General features: G+C 37.1%; 1 protein-coding gene across 1 annotated transcript in view; it reads right to left on the reverse strand.

Moving 5' to 3' along the window:
• Window positions 1-26,900, reverse strand: part of LOC140150124 (E3 ubiquitin-protein ligase rnf213-alpha-like) — a 41,760-nt gene that overhangs the window by 3,167 nt on the left and 11,693 nt on the right. Inside the window, exons 10-34 of the mRNA XM_072172128.1 lie at window positions 26,462-26,739; window positions 25,812-25,936; window positions 24,606-24,680; window positions 24,036-24,139; window positions 22,788-22,923; window positions 22,109-22,313; window positions 17,075-17,315; window positions 15,459-15,605; window positions 15,174-15,270; window positions 14,620-14,794; window positions 13,792-13,966; window positions 13,441-13,589; window positions 12,827-13,021; window positions 9,786-9,908; window positions 9,140-9,266; window positions 8,251-8,489; window positions 5,864-5,946; window positions 5,467-5,600; window positions 4,694-4,783; window positions 4,356-4,544; window positions 3,080-3,243; window positions 2,656-2,878; window positions 1,977-2,147; window positions 884-1,059; window positions 174-302 (exon numbers count right to left, since the gene is read on the reverse strand). Coding sequence (XP_072028229.1) covers window positions 174-302; window positions 884-1,059; window positions 1,977-2,147; window positions 2,656-2,878; window positions 3,080-3,243; window positions 4,356-4,544; window positions 4,694-4,783; window positions 5,467-5,600; window positions 5,864-5,946; window positions 8,251-8,489; window positions 9,140-9,266; window positions 9,786-9,908; window positions 12,827-13,021; window positions 13,441-13,589; window positions 13,792-13,966; window positions 14,620-14,794; window positions 15,174-15,270; window positions 15,459-15,605; window positions 17,075-17,315; window positions 22,109-22,313; window positions 22,788-22,923; window positions 24,036-24,139; window positions 24,606-24,680; window positions 25,812-25,936; window positions 26,462-26,739 — 3,950 coding nt within the window. The remainder of the gene's footprint in view (window positions 1-173; window positions 303-883; window positions 1,060-1,976; window positions 2,148-2,655; window positions 2,879-3,079; window positions 3,244-4,355; window positions 4,545-4,693; window positions 4,784-5,466; window positions 5,601-5,863; window positions 5,947-8,250; window positions 8,490-9,139; window positions 9,267-9,785; window positions 9,909-12,826; window positions 13,022-13,440; window positions 13,590-13,791; window positions 13,967-14,619; window positions 14,795-15,173; window positions 15,271-15,458; window positions 15,606-17,074; window positions 17,316-22,108; window positions 22,314-22,787; window positions 22,924-24,035; window positions 24,140-24,605; window positions 24,681-25,811; window positions 25,937-26,461; window positions 26,740-26,900) is intronic.

Genomic DNA, 26,900 nt, shown 5'->3' on the forward strand with positions numbered 1-26,900 from the left:
CTGAACAATGAACTTCATGCTTGTGATCTGGAAAACATTGACAATATCATGCATATTCATATTTTACTTTAAAGCCCCATTTTGGCGACTCATTGTACAATCTAATTTGCATAATTAGACCAGAAACTGAGTTGTCACAATGAAAGTTCAATTTGATTGTTATAGGTGCTTACCTGTAGTAGTCACGCAGACCAAAGAATTCTCTCTTCTGATTTTTGTATAATGAGAGGTAGGCCTTTGCTAATGATGGGATCAATGGTTCTATCAAACCTAGCACATGAGGGTCTGTTGCACAAATACCCCTATCAAATTAAAACACACAATATGAAATATATGAAATATAAGTATTTAATATTTTATGAAGTCAAGACAAGCCTTTGTGACCGAATCAAACTGAAAGGAGAGATACTACAGAGAGGAGATAGACAGGGACAAAAACAAAATGAGGAGACATTGTAGAAGCTGCAAAAGAGGAACAGACACACACCCTGAGCGTGAGAAAGAGGGGGGGGGGGGGGTGAGGAGGTGTGTGTGTCACAAACCCTATCCGCTTGACTCGATCAGGAGCGTTGGGCAGTTTTCTATCAAGATCAAGATCCCTGTGCACTTGTATGTGTGCGCTTTGTATCCATCTTGCTCAGGTGTACAATAATTATGTGAGGGTCGGTTATTGGTCAATTTTTAAGTGTCTTGTTCCAGAAATAAAAATTTAGAGACACGCTCTGTGTCATTGGACATTTCTATAAAAACAATCATCCAAAATTAAACAAAATATGAATATTGGAGAATTTTTCTTGCTTTTCCAAAACTGGAAAAAAAGTGGGCCAGCTTTTTTAAAAGGGTCGGTTGGTTTACCACAAACATACAGATTTTTTTGTCTTACCTAGCTGTGTTTACAAGTTCTTCTTCATCAGGTTCTTCTCTGGACACCAGAATTCCTCTGTTCATCTTGGCAGGATCCAAGGCCCAGTTAGACAATCCTACAAAGCCAACTTTCTTGTGTGCTGCTGGGCTGTCTTCATCTTCTTCTGAGCCGGTTTCCAACAGTGGATGTAGGGTCTGTGATGGAATTAATGTATTGTGGTTTAAGCTTTAGAATGTGATGATCATACCAACAATTATATATGTAATCTAGTGCTTTAACATGTACACTCAGTATTTATGGCTAACTTAGGGGAAAAAAAAAGGGTTGTCTCAAAGCTCGATTGCGCATTTGTAAAATCGCGAGATTTGAAAAAACGAAATGCAGATTTTTGTTTTTTTCCAAAAAAAATTTATTTTTTTATTTTTTCCGGAAAAATTTGGCCAAAATCAGGGTTTTTTCCTCAAAACACCATAAAAATACCAAGTCGGGAATAAAAAAAAATTGCATTTGTTTTCAAACAACTTGTGAGCTTTGAGACAACCCCCCTTTTTTTTTGCCTTAACAAAGTGTCAGTTCAAGAGATCAGTATGTTGCCTGTTTGAATCTAAGAGTACACCTTTTTCCCAAGGATAACAACATCCCAGTCACCAGGAATTGGCTATTCTGGTTGAAATCCATACACCTCCTATGGAAGATGTGACCTTAATCTCTCACACAAGGGGTGTAGATTTCAAAAGCAGTCACCCATTCAGGTAGCCCCATTGAAATCTACACTCCCTGTGTGGGATATTAAGGTTATGTCTTATACAGGGGGAGTATGGATTTCAACTGGAATAGCCCAATGCTATGTAATATAATATATTAATCCAAACCTAGAATTTGTCATACATTTTATCACATTTTTCAAATCCTTAGTTCTGGTTTACATGTGCAATAGACAGCTGACAAAAAATCTAACACACCTTCTTGCCTTCATAAGTAAAATTGAAAACCTTGCAAAATTGACAATCTATGATACCATATGATGCTGTTCTGCTCTTACTTAAAAGAAACATTTTTGGTGAAACTTTGATAGTATGCATGGTTCATTATGGCCCACTAGGTCTCTTACCTTCAGAGGCATTCTTGGCGAGTCCTCAGCTAAGCCTACTTCATCTAGTACTACCACAGACACAAATCGGTTGAGATCCTTGCCTTCCTGGAAGCGACTACACTGCTTGAATGTACCTACGATACCATCTGGTGTTGACAAGGGACTGCATTGGAAGGATATCATATGCACCTGTCAAAAGAAAAATAATTATAGAATTTAGTAAAATATGTGTGCATATTACATCTTATATATTATGTCTGCATACAAACATAACACGTTCTGAGGTGTGAATTAAATGAATGGCCTTTCATCATTTCTTTGAGCCTATTTGAACATGAAATCACAAAATGTCAGCCCTGTTGTACGCTGACACATTGTCAGCCTACTGATCTCTCATAATTGTGGGTGGACCCAGGTAGGTGCTGTTTGCCAGTATAGGCTTAGTGTAGATCTTCTGAAAGACCAGAAAAATAATGTTGACTGTATCGTTATCTTTTACGATTCAATTTTTATGCAATCTTTGTCTATTTGATATTCATCATTTTATTTTGTTTTGATCGCTTTTCTTGCTCTGTAACTGATTGGCATATTTGTTATGAGCTGCTTTTCATGCTTTGATGGTGCAATCAAGCCCTGAATGCTTGAGTTAAAATACAAAATTCCACACTCTCAGCCTACATTAAATCTTGCCTCTTACCTGCTTCAAATTCTTGAAGAGTTTACTGTGTGCCGCGTCTCCCTCCATGGCATTGGCTACAATGCTTTTGGCAAGAGACTTGGAACTACCAGGCTTGCCCACCAAGAAGAGTGGAATACGCAACTCTATGCACACCACCATCATGAAGACATTCTCCTTGAGGGCACTGTTTCTGGCAATGTTGGGAGGAAGCTGAAGCTCTGTGAGGAACACATCTTGGCATCTAAGAAATAAAACATTTAATCCGGGTTGGTTATGATAGACAGTTTATATCATATATGAAACCTATTAAATTCCTGGGGATAGCTATTGTGGTTTTGTTTATATTCTAAATTTCAGTCACCATTCACAGGGGTTTTAACAGTTCATCACATTATGTTTCCATGTGGCCTCATAGAGAGAAAACTTTCCCTAATCATCCTACCTGGATATTTCTTCCTGCATCTGGGCAGCTCCACCAGGTAGAGAACACGGCTCAGTGAAGACTCTTGATACTGCACGTCTATAGGCAGCTCTTCCGGTCTGTAGGCATGCATGGTAGCATACTCCAAGGGCAAGTACTAGAGACATGGTCAAGTCATCTAGCAGCTGTGGAAATGAAGCAGATAAATATTTAAGCATTAATTGTTACGCTTGCAAAAGAGATAGATCTATAGAAAGAAACCAAATTCAACATCAGATATGGCCAAAACTCATCACTGGTGCATTGATGATCTATTGGTGTGATATAAAAAACTAACAGTAATTGATGGCTTGAATCTGTTCATCTTACCCTTCGTCAAATTGGTCTACTATTTGTGACAGATTTTCTTTGACCACAATGCTTTGACCGAAATACCAGATTGTTTCTACCACATGCCTTTGCTTCTATACCTCTTTTCCATGGGCAAGTCCATGAAAAGTACAATATAAACAACCCTACAGCATATTGATAATCCGATCAGAAAACCTTGAATACCTTATAATTTTGTATGTATTTTAAATTAATAAGGAACTTATTGTAGCCCTCCTCATTAATATGTTAATTTGAACTTGTTCTATATTTATATGTTTGTATATTATTTATTCATATTCTTATAATGTTATTTGTATATGTTATCAGGGCTTCCAGGGAGACCAGTACTTTTGTATTGATGGAATTTTCCTGAATAAATAACGAATAAATAAATAAATAAATAAATAAAATACACACATTGTACATACCCTGTACATAATGAGGCATCCTCAGCTAATGCAAATTTGCTGAATCAGCCACTTTCACGTCGATTATATTTAATCTGATCAGCTTCTGTAATTACATGCTCAGTGCTCACAACCCAAATTAACAAAATTACACTACTGAATTATGACGGAGACCTTATCAGCTAGCCCGATCCTAAAGTGGAACTACAATGGCATTCAAAGCAAGTGGTTACCGGTTTGCGTGATTCACACTAAAACGAGGTGGTCTGTTGAAAATCCAAATTTACACACAAATTTTCAGCATTCAAATGTGTAGAATGATGTGCTGTGCCAAATCTGCAATCTTGTGTCTAAAAGTGCCATTCTTAAATAGTGTAAAAAAATCAGAATTATGGTAGAGACCAAAAAGAATTGAAAGTCTGTTGAAATCTGTTGATACCAGAATCTTTGACCAGCCGTAATGAACGGTGTTCCAGGATGTTAAATGCTACTCAACCAGTTTGAAAGCATCATCTCACCTCATCATCATCATCCTCTTCTTCATCTTCCTCCACCTGTTGTTGTCTCATCCCCTCATTTTGTCTCCTCTTCTCATCTCTCCTCAGGCGATCCATCATTGGTTCCAGCATGTCCATACGATTGTAGAACCACACCATGACTTCAAGACATCGCTCTACGTCCCGCAGACTCACAAAGCTGCACTCATTCTGAAATACAAAATAATTACAAGTTATTACATTTCAGATATATTATCCCCTGCTGAATTGATCAGCATCGACCAGGAACATAGCTGCAGCCTTCAATTGGGTGCCTGGCTTTCTGTTCATAAATTTACAGAAATCAAATCATCTCTTACCTTTTGTGATCTCATGAAATCATGAGAAGCAGCTAACACTCTGGTGATGACATTGGCCTGTTGGTCATCTGCCAATTTATCTGGCCTCACCTGAAATATATACACAAAGTAAAAGATATTGAGCTGGAAGCTTACAAACTGTCTGTAGTACCTTACTACCTCATTTAGTAAAAGATCATTTTATAATTTTTGACATAATTAGCATTCTTCCTGTAATTAGCAATCCTTGTGGACTTTCAATTCTTTTTGCATGGAAATTGTCATTTTGTTTTTGCCTTCACAAAGTAAATATTAAGTGCTATTTGAAATAACTTGTATTAGTGCTTATTAGAACCTATGTAGAATATCAAGGTTGTCTATTCCTTCCTTTTTCACTTCCACAGTAAAACATTCTGAATGGTAATATATAATGTTGTCTTGTCAAACCCTGCCTGAGTTGGGTTTTCCAGCTCTTGACCTGGGTTTATTTGATCCTTTTTTGTTTGTCTTTAAAATAAACTTAACTCTAACTCCCAACCTGCTTTTTGCCCAAGTGGAAAGAAAAAAAGGAAGGAAGGAGGAAAGAAGATGAAGAAAAAAGTTATTTAACCCACCGGGGAGTTGACCCCCCCCCTCAAACCCCTTGGGTGCAAACCAGCTGAACGCTTAAAGAATGCCACACATGTGACCATTGCCCAACCAACGTTTTGGTGGGTATATGTAGTTTGGCAGGATTGCGCAATCATATCATGTGTGATGCATGGTCTTACAGTTGCTTTATTCTGTATACTTACATGTCTTTGGACAATCTGCCTGATGTATTTGGTTTCTACATCTGTCCCAAGCTGTCCAAAATCCCATACCAATGGCAGCATACTAGGAGGTAAGGCCTGCACACGATACACCAACTCACGTAATGGTATGCTCCCTGAAAGTACAAAAAAACATTGGAAATTTTCAACAACAAGAATAGACTTTTGGAAGCTGCCATGTTTGCATGTCGCTCATTGAATGAAAATAAAGAGTACATCTGGATCATTTCACCACACTCCTGGCAAACCACGATTTAAAGTATATGCTTGTTTGCATTTGGTATGAAATGTGCTGATAATGCACATGTAGTATTACATGCCCAAACCTTTGCAATGTTCAATCGGAGAAACACACAATCATTTATCAATAAACTCTTACCTAGCTTTTCTTGTGCATTTTCTGCTGACACATGGTATCCAAGACCTGCTGTCTTCAGGCGCTTGATCATTTCTTCTGAATGTCTGCGAGATGCAATATGTAATAATACTAAATCATAACATCATTATTATAACAGAAAGGGAGGGCGAGTTAGCGCAGCGGTAATTTCCACCGCTTTGCACCACTGAGGTCCCGGGTTCAAGCCCCGGCGCGGCCCAAGGACTCATGTGCATTTGGTTTATCCCGATCCATGCTCGCTCTCGCAGGTTTTCTCCGGGATCTCCGGTTTCCTCCTGCTTTCAAAATCGGTGATTAGTTGTTTCGTTATCAAAAACTTCCTTCACCCAATGGAATTTGGGGAGCTGCAGAAAATGGGTGGATGTTACAATCTAAGTGCGGATAGGTTTGCGCCAGGTTCGGCTGCAACTAGCCTAGTTGATGCGATCTGATTGTGATGATTCACCACGCAGCGAAATTACAGCGCTTTGAATCCTCTGGAAAAAGCGCTATATAAATTCTGAAATTTATTTATAAGAAGCTATTTAACATTTAGGTTATACAAGCAAGTAACAAGAGAAAAGAATGGTAGGACATTCAACATTTTAACTGATGATGTGAATAAGTTTCTAGTCAGGACTTGCATGGATCCACTTACTTACATATGAACCATGGCTTGCAGCCAGTTTAGATAAAAATTCCTTTAAAAGGAATAGGGTGGGCAAATGAAAAATTGTCAAGAGATGAAAGAATGAGTAAGTCAAGTTCACAATTAAAAACAGGGAAAATATGGCACAACATCGATTTCCAATAGGGAATAACACAAACGTATAAACAAAGTTAAAAGAGTTTTTAACTTTATACGCTTATACGCTTGTTATTCCCCATTGGAGGTTGTGTCATATTTTCCTGATTTTAATCTGATCTATTGCTTATCCTTTGTTCTCTGCTGGTCAGTTGGAACAGATTTTCCTGTTTTTATATTAACCCTTCACATCATAACACAAGACGTTTTATGTTAACATTTTATATAAAACATGGTTATAAAACTTTTGTAGATAATAGTTATTTAAAACATTTTCGTAATCATACCTAGAGTTTTTTTATCATCAGATAGAAAGACTTCTGCTCATCTTCTCTGGTGAGACAACAGGGCTGGGGTATCTTTCCATATCAGAGTTTAAAATCTGTCATATCAATTTCCTCAATATGTTGTATTGCAACTTATGAGGGGAAATGTTTGATTTTACAATATTTCGATATTATTTTTTAACTTTGTAACTTTATTATGATTAACATAACTGTATTTCAAAGCGTCAAACTATATCATTATTTTGTCCCAACAAAAATAATCCAGGGAATAAAATATTCATTCATATGTTTATTTATTTTATTCAACCTGGGCCATTTCTACTGGTGCACATGCATTCTAATAATTTGTCTATAATACCTTATACAAGCATCAGCCAGCACTATTTGTCACAAGATTTGAAAAGTAAATAGCCTATGTACACACTGAACACAATGCACATACAAGCTGTATTTAATTACATGCCGGAGCTGGCAGTATCAAATGATATATATGACCTTCACGATGCTATTAATTTAGCCCAAAGATTAGGAAAACTAGCAAAACTGGTGAACTGGTACTGTTCAAATAAAAACATCTGCAAATCTTGCTGCAATTTCCAAATAGTATTTCTATTACTTAAATAATTATTTTTGTTATTTCTTTTAATACAAACACATTACTGCCTATGACGACTTTATTGTATTACTTACATATCAAAATCAAGTAATAATTACAAAACTGGCCGTAAACTATCACCTCTGTGGGTGTTTGGGATATAACCGCACAAATATTTTCTCAACACTGCGGCATGTGAAGAAGTAGGTCAATAGTCAGAGAATACAGGGTGGGTGCGGCACGCCGCACCCACCCAAAAAGTAAGTAAAGTAAACAATCTTGTCCGATACTCTATTCCAGTAGCATACAAGAGGGTACTGTTTATTTGACTTTATTTTGAGGGTCATTGAGTAGGTTAGTATATAACAAAGAACTGTAGATATTATTAGCTAGCATCAAGTGGATTCCAATAAATTTGGAAAAAGGTATATATCTTACTTTTTTAAGATGAAAAAAGTAAGATAATTTCCAATGTTTTTTGTACTTTCTGGGAGCATACCATTACGTGAGTTGGTGTATCGTATGCAGGCCTCTACCTCGCCAAATGACGTCACAGGGTGACGTCATCGGGACTCAAGGTGTATAACATCACAACCCAGCTGAAGGTCAGTGGTACTGACCGCAACGTTGGTTGCTCCAAGGTACGTTTTGGATTAATCTGGTTGAATAGATTGAAATTATTCTCTCATCGTATATATCTTACCTTCTATATGGGTTACAGGCTGCCACTATCTTGAGTGCTCCATCAGCCATATTGATATGTTCACCATTTGATCTGCCATCACACATGATTTCCTTGATTAGCCCTATAGCTTCTGTTGTATTGGCTTCATCAAAGAACAGGACTGTGTCTACACCAAATTTCTTTTTGTTTCGTCTGGCCTTTTCTTCAGCTCCCTTCACTTTCTTCAGGATATCTTTTGCTGTAGTGCCACCATGGACCTTGCACAATAATACCATCAATTTTATTGCAAAAACAAATCCAAATTTTCAAAGCAATACACCCTGAAAGGTGTCTGAAAAAATTTTCCTCTGTACTTGAAGTTTTAAGTAATGTACATGCGAGTTGCTTGGTTTGCAAAATTTATTTGAAAAATTACGTAACCGGCTTTCTGTATAAAAATATATTATTGTCTACTCACGAATTTCACAAAAATAAAACCCTCTCAAAATCAGAACAGGATAAATAACATGTAGCAAAATTTGATTACATAATGTCTCTTTTGCACATTGCTGGTAATAAATATCAAACGGTCATAACTGGCGTTCACTTCAAATCATTCCCAAGTCAACAAGGCTGTTTGACTGGCACTAGTAAAATGCGAAACATGTACCACCAACTTCAGGTACATATGATTACAACCTTTATGCACATTTTGCACTGTAACTCAGAATACAATTTGCTGACTTTACGAGCGGTTTGTGTTGGACGGTCACAAATATCCAGCAAAGATAGCTACATTTCTCATAAATAAGAATATTCTCTATTTGAGAAGGCAACAAATACCAGAAGCAGCTTCCTGGATACACCACTTGTTCCAGCACTGTTTTGGAAGAAACCCTACTCCACAGGTCTCTTATACTAGACATACCTTCATGAGAATCATGTTGTTGAGTCCCTCCATAGAGCGCCATCCTGCTTGTTGACGACACAGGAATCTTATGAGACGAGTTTTGCCACATCCAGTTTCACCCATGATCACTACTGGTATGCCACATCTTCAGACAAAATAAAATAATTACTCAGTATTTATAAATCTATCTCATTGAGTCTCTTTCAACTTACAACACCAACAAGTCATTGCCAGTATCTATAGGCTGTTTGCATTGAGAGTAGTTTACCCGTATGCTAAGTGGTATATAGTAAATAAATGAATGTTGGCATTTATATAACGCCTTTTCAATTTGTTCCAGGTGCATTCAAATTACTCCACTGCCACTACGATATGATGCACCATGTGGTTGCCAACAATAATGGCTCCAGTATGATCACCCACAACAGCTCCCCATTGTACACCTAGGTGTAGTGAAGCAAACGAGATTATGAAAGGCGTACCCAAGGACACAACATGTTGGCTTCAATGAGACTCGAACCCACAACCTAGTGATCAGTCCGATCTTAACTGCTTCGCCACCATGCTCCATGGTATCATAAGGTTTGACTTTTGGAGTACCGTGTCAGTCGGAAATTGCTTCTACTGAGCTACATAACTTGTTTTACTAAATAAATTATATTACCTGAATCTCATATGTATAGCCAACATTTTCTTGACATTGTCTGTGGTCAATTCATAGGTGTCATCTGGGTCAGTCACATCTTCTACACCCAACACCATACAGAGAGCCATCAGTTTCTCAATTCTGTAGGAATTATATTATGATATTATAATAGTTTACAAGGTTGGTACTTGGGAAACTGACGAGTACCTGGTTTCCTGAGAATCCATGGTGATATTCTTAAAATTGTTATCATCATTGATGTAGTTGACGCCATCGTCATCTTTGTAGTAGTTGTCATCATTGTCATAATCATAGATAAAAATCATGAACACCTCATCCATTTGAAGTCAAAATACAATAACGACACTCAGTCGTACATGCCCATAGAGGCTTTGAGTACCAGATTTTACTAGAATATCAGTCTAAAGCTGCCAATCAATTTGCCATCCTGTTACAGTCTAACATTACCTTTGGCATGGCTTTTGTACCCATCCTAGCTAAGTTGCATATCAGATTGAGGGTGTCCATGTATGGACTAAGTGCCACCACCATGCAGGCTGGGAAATAAGAAGCACGGGACCAGGGGCTACTTTATAAAAAAATAGCCCCTGATTCACAGGGTTTTACAGAGAACCAGGGGCTATTTTCAATGAACCAGGAGCTTAATGGCCCCTGGCCCCACTTATTTCCCATAACAATAGATACAATTCGGAGGTTAATCAATATTCTTTGTTATGCAGTACGCATATTGCATTGTGGGAAGGAATTTCGGCACAAATTGACTTCCGGTAGAGAAACCCTAAATCCGCGTATTAAATGTAGTGTACTGCTCAATTATTTGCATGCTGCATGTAATGTGCTATGCACTATATACACAAACATTTGTAATGTTGAAACTTAAAGATGCCAATCATCCTTCATTTTTGGCTTTTGCAGATATCTGCTGGAGGTACACACACTATTTTTATCCCCAAACATAACATTCCAATATAGTGTATTTACCATATCATTACACACAGGGCTATACCAAGACTAGACTAAAGGTTAAATACCACTAATTATGTATTACACGTGTTTCAATGGGAAAATGCCTAATTTCGGGTGGAATTTTCTCATATTCAGAACTCTCACAGTTCAATGCCACCAATATCAGGTGAAACTATATGATTTAGATGCCAAATGATCAAAAATTCAACATAGGTTGACCTGAGACTTTTCTTGTTTTAACGCACTGAACCGTAAACACCTTAAAATGACAGTGCTACCTCGAAGCTGAAAGTTACAATATGATAAGGCGACTATTTACTAAAAAACGAAGCCGTGCGTATGAATTTTGGTACTATTACATCAAAAATGTCATATAATGAGAGAAAATGTACCATTTTGAAGCATCAAACTCTAAAAAGTACTTTTTGGCTATATAACTTGATCAATTTCAGCGATTTTAATGCAGTCTTTTCAATGCCATGAAAACAAATAGTTCCTCATCGTATTTCAATGTATCGCCCAGGCCTATTTAGTGGTATTTAACCTATATAAGCACAAAGGTGCTCCAATCTCGGGAAAAATGCCATGAATGTAAACATTGACATTTGCAATACATGTTTTAACAAGAAAATTTCTGGAAAACAGCATGACGAGTAAAATATCAATGATTTTCGGACACCCTGTGTGATGACCGTTCGCTGTTTTTGCTTCAACCTAGGACTATATCTTGAGAGTCGTATCTGTAGCCTGTCCTAGCACGATCAGATCAGATTAAGATTGATTCAGGGTTAGTGTTCCGATATAGGCTTGCTGTTTAGTATTAGAATTGTTGATTAGGGTCAGGTTCGCATTAGGAATAGGGTTTTTATAGGGCTAGGCTCATGGATAGGGATAGAGATACGGCTAGGTCCGAGGATTAGATATGGGTTTAAAATAGAGTTATAGATCAAGTTAGGGTTCCGGCTTGAGTTAGGATAGAGTGAGGCCACACAGGATGCTGTAGAGGCCCATAGACAACGTGCACACAAAGACTAGGTTTTATTTTACACGTGACTATAGGCCTTACATGCGCCTTAAAGCTTTAGCAAAATGCCTAGCCTAGGCCTATACTGTATTTACACGTATAGGCCTATGTACGTTATTTAGGGCAAGGAAATCACCAACAAAATGTGCATGTGGGTCTAATTAACAAAGTGGCATGTTTATATGATCATCAACATTGATTTTTCATCATCATTAAGCTTTCTCTATGTATACGCAGGCAAGCGAAGGTTGTTGAATATAGAAGCCCTGAAATCACAGAAACCAGCCGTAAACCCAATACTAATGCCACAAGTCCTCCCCAACCCTTACCCTCAACGGGTTCTAAAACATACCTTAGTAGTCGAAGAAGATGCACGTTGTCTTCCCAGGGCAAATACAGTTAAATATTGAGAAATGTAAGCAAAATATAGCTAGAAAAGTCTCCATGACGAATATCAGATCCATAGAATTCAGTGTTTCTATAGGTTAAATACCACTAATTATGTATTACACATGTTTCAATGGGAAAATGCCTAATTTTGGGTGGAATTTTCTCATATTCAGAACTCTCACAGTTCAATGCCACCAATATCAGGTGAAACTATATGATTTAGATGCCAAATGATCAAAAATTCAACATAGGTTGACCGGAGACTTTTCTTGTTTTAACGCACTGAACCATAAACACCTTAAAATGACAGTGCGCCCTCGAAGCTGAAAGTTACAATATGATAAGGCGACTATTTACTAAAAACCGAAGCCGTGCGTATGAATTTTGGTACTATTACATCAAAAATGTCATATAATGAGAGAAAATGTACCATTTTGAAGCATCAAACTCTAAAAGTACTTTTTGGCTATATAACTTGATCAATTTCAGCGATTTTAATGCAGTCTTTTCAATGCCATGAAAACAAATAGTTCCTCATCGTATTTCAATGTATCGCCCAGGCCTATTTAGTGGTATTTAACCTATAGTGCGGACTTTTTATATGAACCAATATATCTTCAGTATATAGACAATCCTAAATATTGATCCCAACACTAACCTGCTTAACTGATCAAAATCTGTGTTGAGATCTACTCGCTGAAGCTGCAGCCCTCCCCTCAGCTGAGGTGTCATCAAACCTGGCTCAACGATCTGTCGTCTCGTGGGTTCAATCAGAGAACCCTGCTGGTCGATGATGAAACCCATGAATGTCATTGATTGGCGGTCATGGTTGAAGAAGATGTAGGGATGGAAGCTGTGAATAATAAATAGAAAGGAAACTTGGAACATATTGGCACCTTTATGAAATTGAATCAAATCTTTCCTCCGTACAAAAATGTTTTATTATTATTTACACATTTTAAAACTTTGCTCACGATGGGCTATGTTAGTTGAAATCCATACACCCCCTACAGAAGACATGACCTTAATCTTCCACACAGGGGGTGTAGATTTCAAATGGAGTCGCCTATTCAGGTAACCCCATTTGAAATTAACACTACACGTGTGGGAGATTAAGGTCACGTCTTCCATCCTAAGATGAACAGAATATCATTTTTGTAAAATCAACACTGGTTTGATTTCCAATTCAATGACTTCAATTAAACATTATTTTGTAATCTTGGGTTGCCACTGACAAAAAGCTCTGTATACAATTTAGAATAGTACACATACCTTGACTCCCATCTTCGTCTGAGCTGAAAGGCAGCTAACTCTGGGATATCTGCCTGTTGTCCATTGCCTCTTCCATCATTATTACCCAATAGCAGCATGGCTTTAGATGGACTCTCTTCACTCATGTTGAGGGATGGCGTGGCAAAGTCCTGTAATGGGTAATGTGTGACTGTTATCAATGATTGTTAGATTTCACTAACATTTAAAATTAATTGTAAATGTATGAGTACATGTAAGTCCTCAACCTCATCTAAGTTATGGTACATCACAATATTATAAGTAATGTATTTTCTAACAGAGATGAAGTCAAATCCTGTCACACAGAGTGGTAAACATCACATTACTCTTTACCTTTGCCATCTGTACCATGAATTTGACAACAAATGATTTGAATCCTTGAAGTCCAGTGTCTGCTAGTAATTCAGGAATACAGAATGTTGACTGCTGGCAATCCTGAAGTTGAATGCTCAGGAAATGTGCAAAGTGACGCAGCTCTGCCCAGGATGGGTCAATTACACCACAGTTTCTGTATGGTAAAAAACAAAGAAAGAATGTGCTAAGTGTGACCATGTGATAGATTATATTTGTAGAAAGTAGCATGACACTGTTGCTAAGATGTTTGATTCTGGTACAAGAGGTCACCGGTGTGATCCCTGGTGGAAGAAAAATCATTAACAATTAATAATTGATTAACCCTAACACTCAAAGTGGTTTTTGGCTATTGGAACATGCAGAAAGGAAAGAAGGAACGAAAAGGATTGAAGATGAGCAACAAAATGGCTTGGTACCCCCTAGTTTTGACCCCATGACCCCTCCCGTGCCAAGCATGAATCACTGATTGGTAGCTACAAGTGTTTTGCAGGCCTGGCCAAAGGAACTGTGCATATATATGATTGTGTCATCCCATCACATGGTTTTGCTTTGCTATATTTTGTTACATTTGGCATGGTTAGGGTTTAAACCTAGTTCTGACTAGGGTAAAGACTGGCTGTTTATACATTAGCCATAACTTTGTAAAGATACAAGAAATTTAATCACTTAAAATTGAGTAAATAACCTGGGGGAACACATAACACACATGATACAGACCCCAACACAGAATATACACACATAAATAAAAGTACACACACCGAAATGTCGGCCCTACAGCTGAGGGAACAGATACAATGCAAAACTTACGTAAGAAGTGTTTCTAGAAATAGTTTCTCTGTGCCTTCTACAGAATTACGCTGAAAGTTGAAGGTATCTAGATTGACATTCTGTTGTCGCCTCATGAGGTATTGGAAGGTCCTCTGATAGGCCTCACTCTTGAACTCTTCCTTGTCAACCTTGGGGTCACTACTAGGCCAGTCAGCTGAAATGTGTCAAAATATACATTAATAGGTCATTATAGATTTTATTAAATAACAAGCCAGTTATAATTACATGATTCAAAGCTGAGCATATAAAAACAAGGAGTAGTCTATGATTTTTTATGGTATGCTTGAGTTGTTATCAATGACAAAAGTTTATTCCCAAAATTTCAGTTGATTCCAATTTTGTAGTTATTTTCCTTATATGATATGTATATCAAATGGCTGCATAGACTACTAACATTATGTGGCCAATGGTTCCCTGTGGTAAAAAAAGTCTAACTTTTTTTTTGGAGAAAAGTGAGGCATGTCGAGAGGCTACTGATCATGAATGGCCATTTAAGTTTATTGAACACATGATAATTTCAGAGCATATCTTACCTGACTGTTGCATAGCTCTAAGTACTTCTTGAGGTGCTCTGCAAGTAACACTTGGCAGTAAGGCATAGAATGGATGTGTACTGTGCTTGGATGAATGCTGAAAAAAATACATGACATAATCAGCTGAATGTGCAAAAACTTTGTCTTAATATAATCCAGCATCAATTTCACAAGAAACTTGTGACTGCTCTTAAAAAATTTCCGTTTCCAGGCTTTGCCATCGATATAATGCCCATTTAAATTTCAAACTTGTCTTATGATAATAAAGTTAAAATCATATCTTACCCTAGTGTGTCTATGTTGTAACGCAAAGTCTGTGATCTCAACAACATACAAGTCTTGTGGTTTGCGTTTCCAGGCTTTGCCATGGCTATTACATAAGCCTCCTAGAATCAGAAGACTGAAGAGCAGATGGTCTAGACCATCCTTGACCTGCGAAAAGGGCAGAAATTTGAGATTATAATAATGATTGAGACTTATCTGTCACAAGTTGGATAATATATCTTAAAAGTCTGGAAATACTGTACAAAGAAGGTAGGTGAACTACAGGTGCATAATTTAGAAGATGGTGGTCCAATTTAATTAAACTACACATTCTACCCTAGAGAGTGGAACAGGCTTCCTGCACATGTAAAGAGTGCTCCAGCAGTTGAGGCTTAACCTCCCATTTCAATTTCAGATTTTGTCACATTTAATAGGCCTTTTCAGGACTTAAACAAAAAAGAGCAATCATGCGTGACCATAAAACATATTCAACAAATCAATTTCTAGCCCTTTGAAGGTGTATTCAACAATGCAGCGGACACTGCATTTAATAAGCTGCGTAAAGTAAGAGCAACATGGTATGTGATTGGTGTGAACAATCATACCACACCACCGTTGTTTGATGTGATCATTTATTAGGTTTTTAAATAAAACATCATGTACAACCCATTTTAAGGCTTAAACAGCTTAAAGCGGTCAATATTAATGTATACAGATGCTTTTGAGTCATTTTCAACTTTAATTTCCCCTTATTTACACAATTATTCACTTTCACAGCATTTTTTAAAGCTTTTTCGGATATAAAATGTATCTATTTATGACAAGATTAGTGGCGCTATTTAGATACTGGAAATTACTCTTTTAGGCTTTTAATAATAATAATTCCATTTGTTTTTTGATGAAATATGTTTACAAAATTTCTTTGTTGCTTGTTTCACCTATTCCACCTGTTTAAATGGTAGTATTGATTACCTACCCCTGGCAAATTAAGAAATACTCTTTTAGATAAATAGCGCCATCTATAGTTTGCATTTTCTTAATAATGAAGCCAATTCTATATACATCAAACAACCGTGACCACAAGCTCATCAATCGCAAACTTGCCAGAGTGTGATTGGGGTGGTTTTTGTTTACTGCACACACCATTCTGTTGCGATAGATCACTTCTTCCCATTGGCTGCTTTTACCCAGATTTGGCTGTTCCATCTCGCTTCCTCGGACACGAAGGGGACACTTACTGTTGCACTTAATGGGGGAAATCACAAAACATGCCATAAAATAAACACCTCTTGATGAAATAATTCCAAAAATTTGACTTCTTATCACAGAAATCAACTTTTAAATAATTACCAAAGACAAGGGAAATTGGTACTTTCTGTGCTGAGAAAATTGATTTGAACTGAAAGGCCCTGTAAAAACCAATAGGGATTTTGCGAGGCGTGTCCCCTTTGACAGACATGAAAAGTGTGTAGGTGCAATTGATAGCGTAACCCCGACCGAGTGAATTTCTAATCAGCTGCTGAAAGGTCTATTGTATTTTGCTTACATATTTCATTTCTGAATTGCTCTCAATTTGCTTGAAGCATAGGGTGATCTATAAATCCATAATTTATTTATTAATCTAACAAACTACTCACCATTGGTGCAATATCCAGATGGAAGATCCGTGGGGTAGTTGTATAAGATGCTCGCTGATATGGAAGCAATGCAGATACAACTATATCCTCCTCTACCTGGGCTGTTTGCAGTGGCACTGTCACCCACGTTTTGTCACCAGAATTACGGCCTAGATGCTTGCATAGTTTCTGTGCATAGCGTTTGATGGCTAGACTTTTGCCTACTCCTGGACGACTGGATACTATGACCTCAACAGTGCAACTGTTGTTGGATACAGATAAAACAGGCAGAAATAATGAGAATAACAGAAGAGCATGGACTCGGTATCACTTGGAGATTGTGGTTCTTAGCTTGAGTCTTAGCAGGGCTGATACACAAGGCATTGACCTCCCTTATCTTTTCCACCAAGATGCATAAATGGTAAGGTTAACATCAGTAGCACAGCCAGGATTTTGGAACCGAGGGGGCACAACTTGTAAGTGTACCAACGGAAATATTTTTTGCCGACTGAAATTGTGATTTGTTGACCCAAAAATTTTTTTGCATGGTTTTAAAACCACCCCCCCCCCCACTGGCTACGCCACTGGTTAACATAATAGTCGGGCTCTCATTCACGCGCGGATGGGAAATAGTGTTCACTTTATGTTTGATACGGTTTCTAGACTGAAATTTTATGTAGAACACGCTCCCGTAGTCCACTTTAATTAAAAAATGTGCCCAAAGTGCTTTTTCCGGGGGGTGCCCCTACAATGGGGGTCAAAATTACTAAAAATGTATTCTAAGGCCAATGGTGGTGATTTTGGTGTCTAAATATATGTTTATGGACATGAGAAAGTCATTTAGATAGTTTACTAAATCCAAAATGGCTTTCTTATGGTCTAAAAATCAAAATGGCGGCCAAAATGGTGAATTTTAGCCAAACTTATTTGAACGGCTTTTTCAGGCCGATGGTGGTGATTTGAGTGTCTATGAATATGTCTGTGGAAATAAAAAAGTTATTTACATAGTTTATCAAAATCCAAAATGGCTGCCTTATACAAAAAATTCAAAATGGCCGCCAAAATGCCGAACATTATTCTAACTTATTTGAACGGCGCTCTCGGCCCAATGGTCGTGATTTGGGTGTAGGTATATGTTTGCGGACATGAAACAGTCATTTACATTGCTTATAAAAATCCAAAATGGCTGCCCTATGCCCAAAAATTCAAAATGGCGGTCAAAATGTCCAATATTAGTCTATATCATTTGAACGGCATTCTCAGGCGATGGTGGTGATTTTGGTGTCCAGTTACATGTTTGGGAACGTGACAAAGACATTCAGCTAGTTTACAAAATCCAAAAAGTTGCCCTATGGTCCAAAATTCAAAATGGCGGCTAAAATAGTGAATTTTAGTAAATATTACTTGAAAGATATTCTTAGGCTGATGGTAGCGATATTGGTGTCTAGGTATTATGTTTGTGAAATATAGGCCCCTATAGTGTACATGACCAAGTCATTTAGATGATGGAATCTTAAATGGCTGCCCTATGCTAAAAAATTCAAGTGGAGGTCAAAATTGCAAATTTTATATTGATTTCACATAATTATCATATAGACACCCAAGCTCTTGGGACTTAATTTTTGTTTTAAATCTAAGGTCGCCGTGTCACAATATAATCACTTGTAATTGGTACATACTGCCCAAGTTATTCAAAATGGCGCCATTAACCAAATAATCACATTTGATGTCTATTGATCTATTATGATTTAAAAAGGTGGCCAACTCTTGTATATCCCGTATAAAGGTAAACGATTTCTATCTTTAAACCGGGGTATTTGAAGATCGGCCATAATATGAAACATAATAATCATTATAACCCAATTAAAGAAAGTGATTAACCCTAGAACTACGTAGGGGTTGTACCGTACCCCTAAGGTTTTTCATCCTCCATAAAAAACACGCGTCTTTACGCCCAAACGACTTAAACTAATCGTAGATCCACCCTGTACGATCTTTTAAGTGATACAATTTTTACCCCAGCACCTTACCCGGGGTATGACTGACCATCAAAGATGATTGACCATAGGGGGGGGGGGGGGGTAGTCATTTTCCTTTATATTTAGGAGACAATTCGTGAAAATCGCATTTTAGTAGAATTTTTGGAAGAAGATCAATTTTGCCTTTACTTTTGTAAATAACCAGAATTGAATACATGAATACAAAACCCACCCAAGTCCATCGAAAGTGATTTTGAAAAACTAAAAAACAAATGTGTATATACATGCCGGGTATAGGCCATTTTGGATTTCACATGCTAATAGACCCACGTAGAGGGTTGATTTGGATTCAACTTTTATACATATGATAGGCCTATGTATAAGCAACAATTTTCCATGCTTAACTCAATTTGGCCAAAGTACGGACTTGGGTGGCGGGGTTGTACATTCATATATTCAAGGATGTGCTCACAGTATGACGTCATAGCGACATTATGTGGGTAATGTTTGTACTTCTTTTGGTATCACTGGATAAACGAGACCCATAGCTATACATTGGTACCTAATACAATTAAAAATTAGGGGTAACACCCCCCCCCCCCTCTTCGTATTCCGTGGTACAAAATATGGCTCAGTAGTTCTCAGTAGTATAATAATAATAATATAGCGACTGTTCCTTGGAGCCAGGTAACTGAGAAAGCTGGATTTGTTAGAAAGCCATCACATTCGCTTGTTTGGTAATAATATTGACAAAGACCTGATATCCTTGTGATAAAAGCGAGTGTCCATTGAGCAAGGATAGATAATAAACAATAATTTCCACTTTTAGCACATTAATTTCACTCATAACATATCAAAAGTGGAAACGTCTGTAAGTTTAACCCTAGAACTACTGAGCCATATTTTGTAACACGGACAACAAAGGGATGGGGTGTTGCAACCCCCCTAATTTTCAATTACAAACGTCATATGCCGTTATATTTGGTACCAAAGTATAGCTATAGGTCTACTCTCTCCAGATATATCGCTATGACGTCATAATGTGAGCACACCCATGTAAAATTGGGAAATTTTAGCTATCTACAAAAGTATAGGCAAAATAGATTCGGCCAAAAAAATCTACGATTTTAATTCTAAAGTGCGATTTTCATCGAAATTTCTCATAAATATAAAAGGAAATGGCTATTTCAACTAACAAGTAACAAGTCAATATATCTTGGAATAATTTTACAAGAGTAAAATGAAAATCATGATGAGCCTCACCTCCCCCACCCCTATGGCCATCTTTGATGAGTCGGTCCCGGGTCGGTCCTACCCGGTAAGGTATTTGGGCAAACATTTTATCACTAAAATGAGCGCAATGGATGGATATACGATTAGCTTAAGTCGTTTGGACGTAAATACGCGTATTTTTTTTATGGCGGATGAAAATCTTTGGGGTGGTACAACCCCCTACTTAGTTCTAGGGTTTATCACTTTACTTATTGGCGTTATAATGATTATTTAATTATATGATGTTTCATATTATGGCCGCCAAGGTCTTCAAGTGCCCAGGTTTAGAGATAGAACTAGTTTTCATTTTACGGGATATACAACATTTTCAATCGTCTTTGGACTACCTTTTAAATCATAATAGATCAATGGACATCAAATGTGATAGTGTTAGTTAGTATTAACATTTGGTTAATGACGCCATTTTGAATATTTTGGGCATCTATGTTCCATTTATAAGTGATTATATTGTGACAAGGCGACTTTAGATTTAAAACAAAAATTAAGTCCCAGGAGCTGGAGTGTCTATATGATAATTAGATAAAATCAATATAAAATTTGCAATTTTGGCTACCACTTGATTTTTTTAGCATAGGGCAGCCATTCTAGATTTAATCAACTATCTAAATGACTTGGTCATGTACACTATAGGGGCCTATATGTCACAAACATATACCTATAGACACCAATATCGCTATCATCAGCCTAAGAAGTAATTTTTACTAAAATTTACTATTTTAGCCTCTATTTTGAATTTTGGACCATAGGGCAATTTTTTTTATTTTGTAAACTAGCTGAATGACTTTGTCATGTCCCCAAACATATAACTGGACACCAAAATCGCCAGCATCGGCCAGAGAATCCCGTTCAAATGATATAGAATAATATTCGACATTTTGACCGCCATTTTGAAATTTTGGGCATAGGGCAGCCATTTTGGATTTTTATAAACAATATAAATGAATGTTTTATGTTCTCAAACATATACCTACACTCAAATCACGACCATCGGCCCGAGAGCGCCCGTTCAAATAAGTTAGAATAATTTTCGCATTTTACGGCCATTTTGAATTTTTTTGTATAAGGCAGCCATTTTGAATTTTGATAAACTATGTAAATAACTGTTTCATGTCCACATACATATTCATAGACACTCAAATCACCACCATCGGCATAAAAAAGCCGTTCAAATAAGTTTGGCTAAAATTCACCATTTTGACCGCCATTTTGAATTTTTGAACATAGGGCAGCCATTTTGGATTTCGTAAACTATCTAAATGACTTTCTCATGTCCATAAACATATATTTAGACACCAAAATCACCACCATTGGCTTTAGAATACATTTTTAGTAATTTTGACCCCCATTGTAGGGGCACCCCCCGGAAAAAGCACTTTGGGCACATTTTTAATTAAAGTGGACTACGGGAGCGTGTTCTACGCAAAATTTCAGTCTAGAAACCGTATCAAACATAAAGTGAACACTATTTCCCATCCGCGCGTGAATGAGAGCCCGACTATAACCTCTTCTGCTGATTTATTTTAGCCCATTCTCCTTTTATCTTGGTTAATCATTCAAAACTGAGCCTCTTTTCAAACAGCAACTACAACTCCTGGGACATATCCTGAGGATGCAGAAAGATGAACTCTACTGAAGATAATGCTATGTACACCCTTTACTTGGTAAAAGAAGACCTGGAAGACAAAGCACATTGTCTTTTGTACAAAAACTGTTAGGGTCTTTGGCAACTTTTTCCTGCCAGATGCCACGAATTGGGAAAAAAAATTTAACCGCAATGACTTACCCATGTGGAGTAATCATAGCTGCTGGGTGAACTCTTGTGGTATCCTGTACACTCTGTGCTTGTGCTTCCAATTCCTGCCTCAGATAGGCCTGTATTTCAGCTATTGATGGGACGCCAGGAATGTCCACACGATATTGGTCCAGTGCTGTTACAATGTGAGAGCTGTCTTCTCTCTCACTGCTGCTGAGTATTACTAGATGATAACCTGATGACAAAAACAAAATTCAATTTAAGTTGAGTCTTTTGACAAATCAACCATATGATAACTCACTCATATGATTTACAGATTGATTTGGTCTCACACTTCTGTATCATTGTACCTTGCTGAGCTCAGTGAAATAATTCAAATAGATATTTTATAAGAAACAGCCTTATACTAAATCCATGGTTTGCACATCCATTGGCAGAAGAGTATTGTGACATAGCAGGATGCGAGATGGGGATGTAAAAGGCGTTAGTCATTTTTGGTAGCACATCCCCTGCATCAGCCTGATTACACACCACCTGGACATGTTCAAAATATTTTACTTGTCTGCTAGTCCAATTGACCAATAAGATGCCATGATTATCTAATAAATATTTATGAGGAAAAGTAACACTGTTCTATCTATCTCATATATTAACAGATTTTCCTTAGCATCAAATGATGTCCCAGTACCTCATAAATATTTCCCCTTACCAGCTTTTCCTTGCATCAAATGATGCAACTGCTGCTCTGCTTTCACACTGACATCATAGTCCAATAAATCAGCTCTCACTAGGCAGAACACTCGCTTTAATTGGTCACTCAAGGCTCGTCTCCATAGCAACAGAACCTTCAAATAGCAATATATGAAAAAAAAAGATTATTTAAGTCAATGCAAATTATGCTAGGACATCTTCCATAAGGAATAGATAAAATAGACATGGCATCAAATTTATGCTAGATTTTACCAGCCAGCCTCATTGGTATACTTCTCTGATATGAACGGATCACTAAGTTACACTTGTTTAAGGACTTCTCTTCCAATCTCTTTGAAGAGGCAGGTATTTTACCAGTGCATTTTATACTCATCATACGGCACTGAGTCCTGGATAAACACCAAATGTTTGGAGACGAAACTCAGGGTGACATAAAGGGCTTTGGTAAGAATTATGATAGGTGTAACAAAGAAAAACAGGACAGCAAATACAGATTTCAGAAAGGAATCAGGAGTGCAGGATATTAAATTAAAAAAAAAAAAAATGGAGGTGGGCAGAACACCTGGCCAGGAGGTATGATATTAACAAATAAAACACATAGAGCAACAGATTCAACCCCATAGTAGCTAACCAGAAGAAGAGGAATACAAAACAGTAGATGGAGGGTTAAGTTAACAGCACAAAACAACATTGCTTGGCAGAGAATAGCTCAAGATAGAATGGATTGGAAAAGTAGCGAAGATACCTTCCTCCTGTGGTGGAGTGCAGTGGGCTAAAGAAGAAGATAAAGGATCATATCTCTGACAACATATCTCTGAGAAAATTGATGGTGGAGTAAAACCAGCTTGCATCAAGCACCTATAACAGCATGTCAAATTCTATTTAGGTACCCTTATACCTGTTCTAGAGTTGCGGTTGGAGGTGGGCAGAATACCTGGCTATTAGGTATGACAATACATAAATAAGATACACTGAGCAACAGTTTCAACCCTAGACACCTAACCAGAAGAGGTAGACAAAACAGGAGATGGAGGGATAAGTTAACAGCACAAATGCTTGACAGAGAATAGCTCAATATACAATGGATTGGAAAGTTGGCGAAGAGGCCTTTCTCCTGAAGTGGAATGAAATAGGCTAAAGAAGATGAAGGATCATATCTCTAATGACAGTTAATAGCTTTGTGAGAACATTAATGGTGGAGGAAAACCAGCTTGTATCAAGCACCTATCTATTTAGGTACCTTTACCTGTTCTAGAGTTGTAGCTGTATTGCATATCAGCACTTCTTCTTGAGTAGGAAGATGTCCTCCTTCATGCATGTATAATGACAACACTGTTGTCCAGATATCTCCTGCAAAAGGATCAAATATCAAACTCATTATCACAACAATTTCATAAAATAGCACTGTAATATCAAAATTGGTTCACACCTTCGTGTTGATGGAGTGATAAATATACCACCTTTAAGAACATCAACATTTTCTTTTATAAGATGTGGCAAATATCAAACTCATTATCACAACAATTTCATAAAATAGCACTGTAATATCAAAATTGGTTCACACCTTCGTGTTGATGGAGTGATAAATATACCACCTTTAAGAACATCAACATTTTCTTTTATAAGATGTGTGCAACAGTTTTTCCTTTTGCACAAATCCATTCTCATTCTAAAACAATTTTGCATAAAGAATTGACAAATCCTGTATCAACTGCCTTCTTACATTTTTTAAATTCTGGAAATTATATAAAATCACAACAAACAAATAACAATAAAAACAAAAATAAAAATAAACAGCAAGATAAATTCAACTTACCTGCAGATCTGACAATAAGGTTTGGTTGGCCCGTCTTCAGGAATGTTGGAAATTTTCTGTCAGGCTGTCGAGGGTCTTAAAGAGAAAACACATATGAGTTGTGAGAGAAAAAACGTGGTCATATCATTACATAATATGTGACATGATCTGGTCCATGGAGGCCAGAGATAGCATTTAAAATTGAGTTATTATAATAATATTACATTAAACAAACATTAGGCTATCAAAAACTGAAAATACCAAAGGTCTAGTATACTTGATTCTAAAATTTTGAAATTTTGTGATGTCTATTTTCTTATGGTTCTTGCAGTTAGGTTAGGATTTGGGGCTTATATTGCCAAATTTAGGACATTTCCATATTCATAAAACACCCCATGATAGGCTTAGAATTATTAAGGCTAAAGTTTGGGGCTAGAATTTCGATTAGGATAAGGGTTATTGTTAAGTGCTCAAGCTTGGACTTTAATAAGCATGCTCAAATAAATGGATACTTCCAACAATTGCAGGGACAAACCAGATACCTTAAAATTAAACAAAACTCTTGATTTTGGAACACACATAAATGTGATGCAATCAATTAAAATGTATATATAATCAAATCTGCTATATACAGACCTTTATTTTGATGAAAATTCCACCATAATTGGACTTCCACTTCTAGAGATATGGTCATATTAATGTTGCTCAGAACAATAAAATACCAAGAAAGTTGAACACTATTATTGGCTGTATCTCAAAATCAATTAGCGACAAGTGACTCATTTAGCTTGATCATATCAGAAAAAGTACTTGTAATGAATGGTGTAAAATGGGAAACATACATGCAATTGGACAATTACAAAATCGGACATTTTAACATGAAGGTAGGATCAAAGCAATTCTGTACTTTAGGCCTATCATTGGGCTATTCCATTTAGAATCCATACTACCCCTGTGGAAGATTTAGATTGAGTCTTCCACAGAGGGAGTATAAGTTTTGATTAGAATAAACACATTGGGTAACTTCCATTTGAAATAGGTAAAGCCATAATACAGGGGGAGTATGAGCTTCAAAATAATTAACCCTGACCAGCTACATGCAACAAAACATACTCCCCCTGTGGAAGATATTTCCAAAACCTTCCACAGGGGTAGTGTGGATTTCAACTGGAATAGCCTATTTCTAAACTATTCATAGTGGGTATTATAAGGATGTACCATACATACTTGCTTCATTGAGATGATGTAGAATGATGCCCAGATGTTCCAAGCTGAGACAATCTTCAACATCCATTGACTTCATGGAATGCAGATGATTCTGCCACAACTGCTTCAACTGATTATTCAAATCACTAGTCAAAGAAAAACATGGACACACACATAAAACAGTTTTACAGAAGCACATGTTGATTACTGAATACCATCTATAAATTTATAAAATACTTTAAAATTTATAAAATATAAAATATTTTGTAATATTCAACAGCTTGAAGTTACTGCCTATATCTATGATATGATATTGAAAGTAACAAAACCTAACCATTTCTTTTACCTGCCTGTTTGAAATTAGCTTTCTTGACATTCAAATACCAACTGCAACATCTATGAAAATATTTGGAATGCTTTTGTTTAGCCATTTCTTCTAATACTGTCAAATTCGGAACAAAAAGTATTTTATCTTATTCTCTCTTTACTATTAGAGCAGTACTTAGAACCATGAAAACCTGGCCTTTTGTCATGTTGACAGTAGTAACTTTAGAAGAGGCAATTCATGGGGGCAGGGGGAGAGGATTTAGAAAGACCACTCATCTGTATTTAGCTCCTATCCCCTGCCATGACACAGTCATACCATACTCTTAGTCATTGCTCATACATACCCTCTGTTTATATCTCTCAAAAGCTCTTCTGTGACTTCCTGCATCGTTTTTGCCATTGATGGAAATGACATTTCTTCCTCCTCCGCTAGCCTGCTGAGATCATCATCATCCATCTCTTCCCCAGTCGCTACCTCGTCAGTCATATCATCACTAAGCCTAAGCCCTTGGGCCTGCAATCCTGTTACCAATTCTTGTATGAGTTCAGTGTTTTCATCATTATCCACACACCAATCCAGGTATTCATCTAAATCATCATCAGTATGTTCTAATCCAACAGCCTACAGGAAGAATAATACAAACATTTGTAAACATGTTTTACGGCAGATAGTCTTAAGGAGATAGCAGCGTGGTCCAGTGATTAATGCTTGACTATGGTAGGAGAGGTCCCTGGTTCGATCCCCAGTGAAGGCAAATTTCATATTCAATTACCAGCTCTCTC

This window comes from Amphiura filiformis, chromosome 4 (assembly GCF_039555335.1).
Source record: "Amphiura filiformis chromosome 4, Afil_fr2py, whole genome shotgun sequence".
Taxonomy (NCBI): Eukaryota; Metazoa; Echinodermata; class Ophiuroidea; order Amphilepidida; family Amphiuridae; genus Amphiura; species Amphiura filiformis.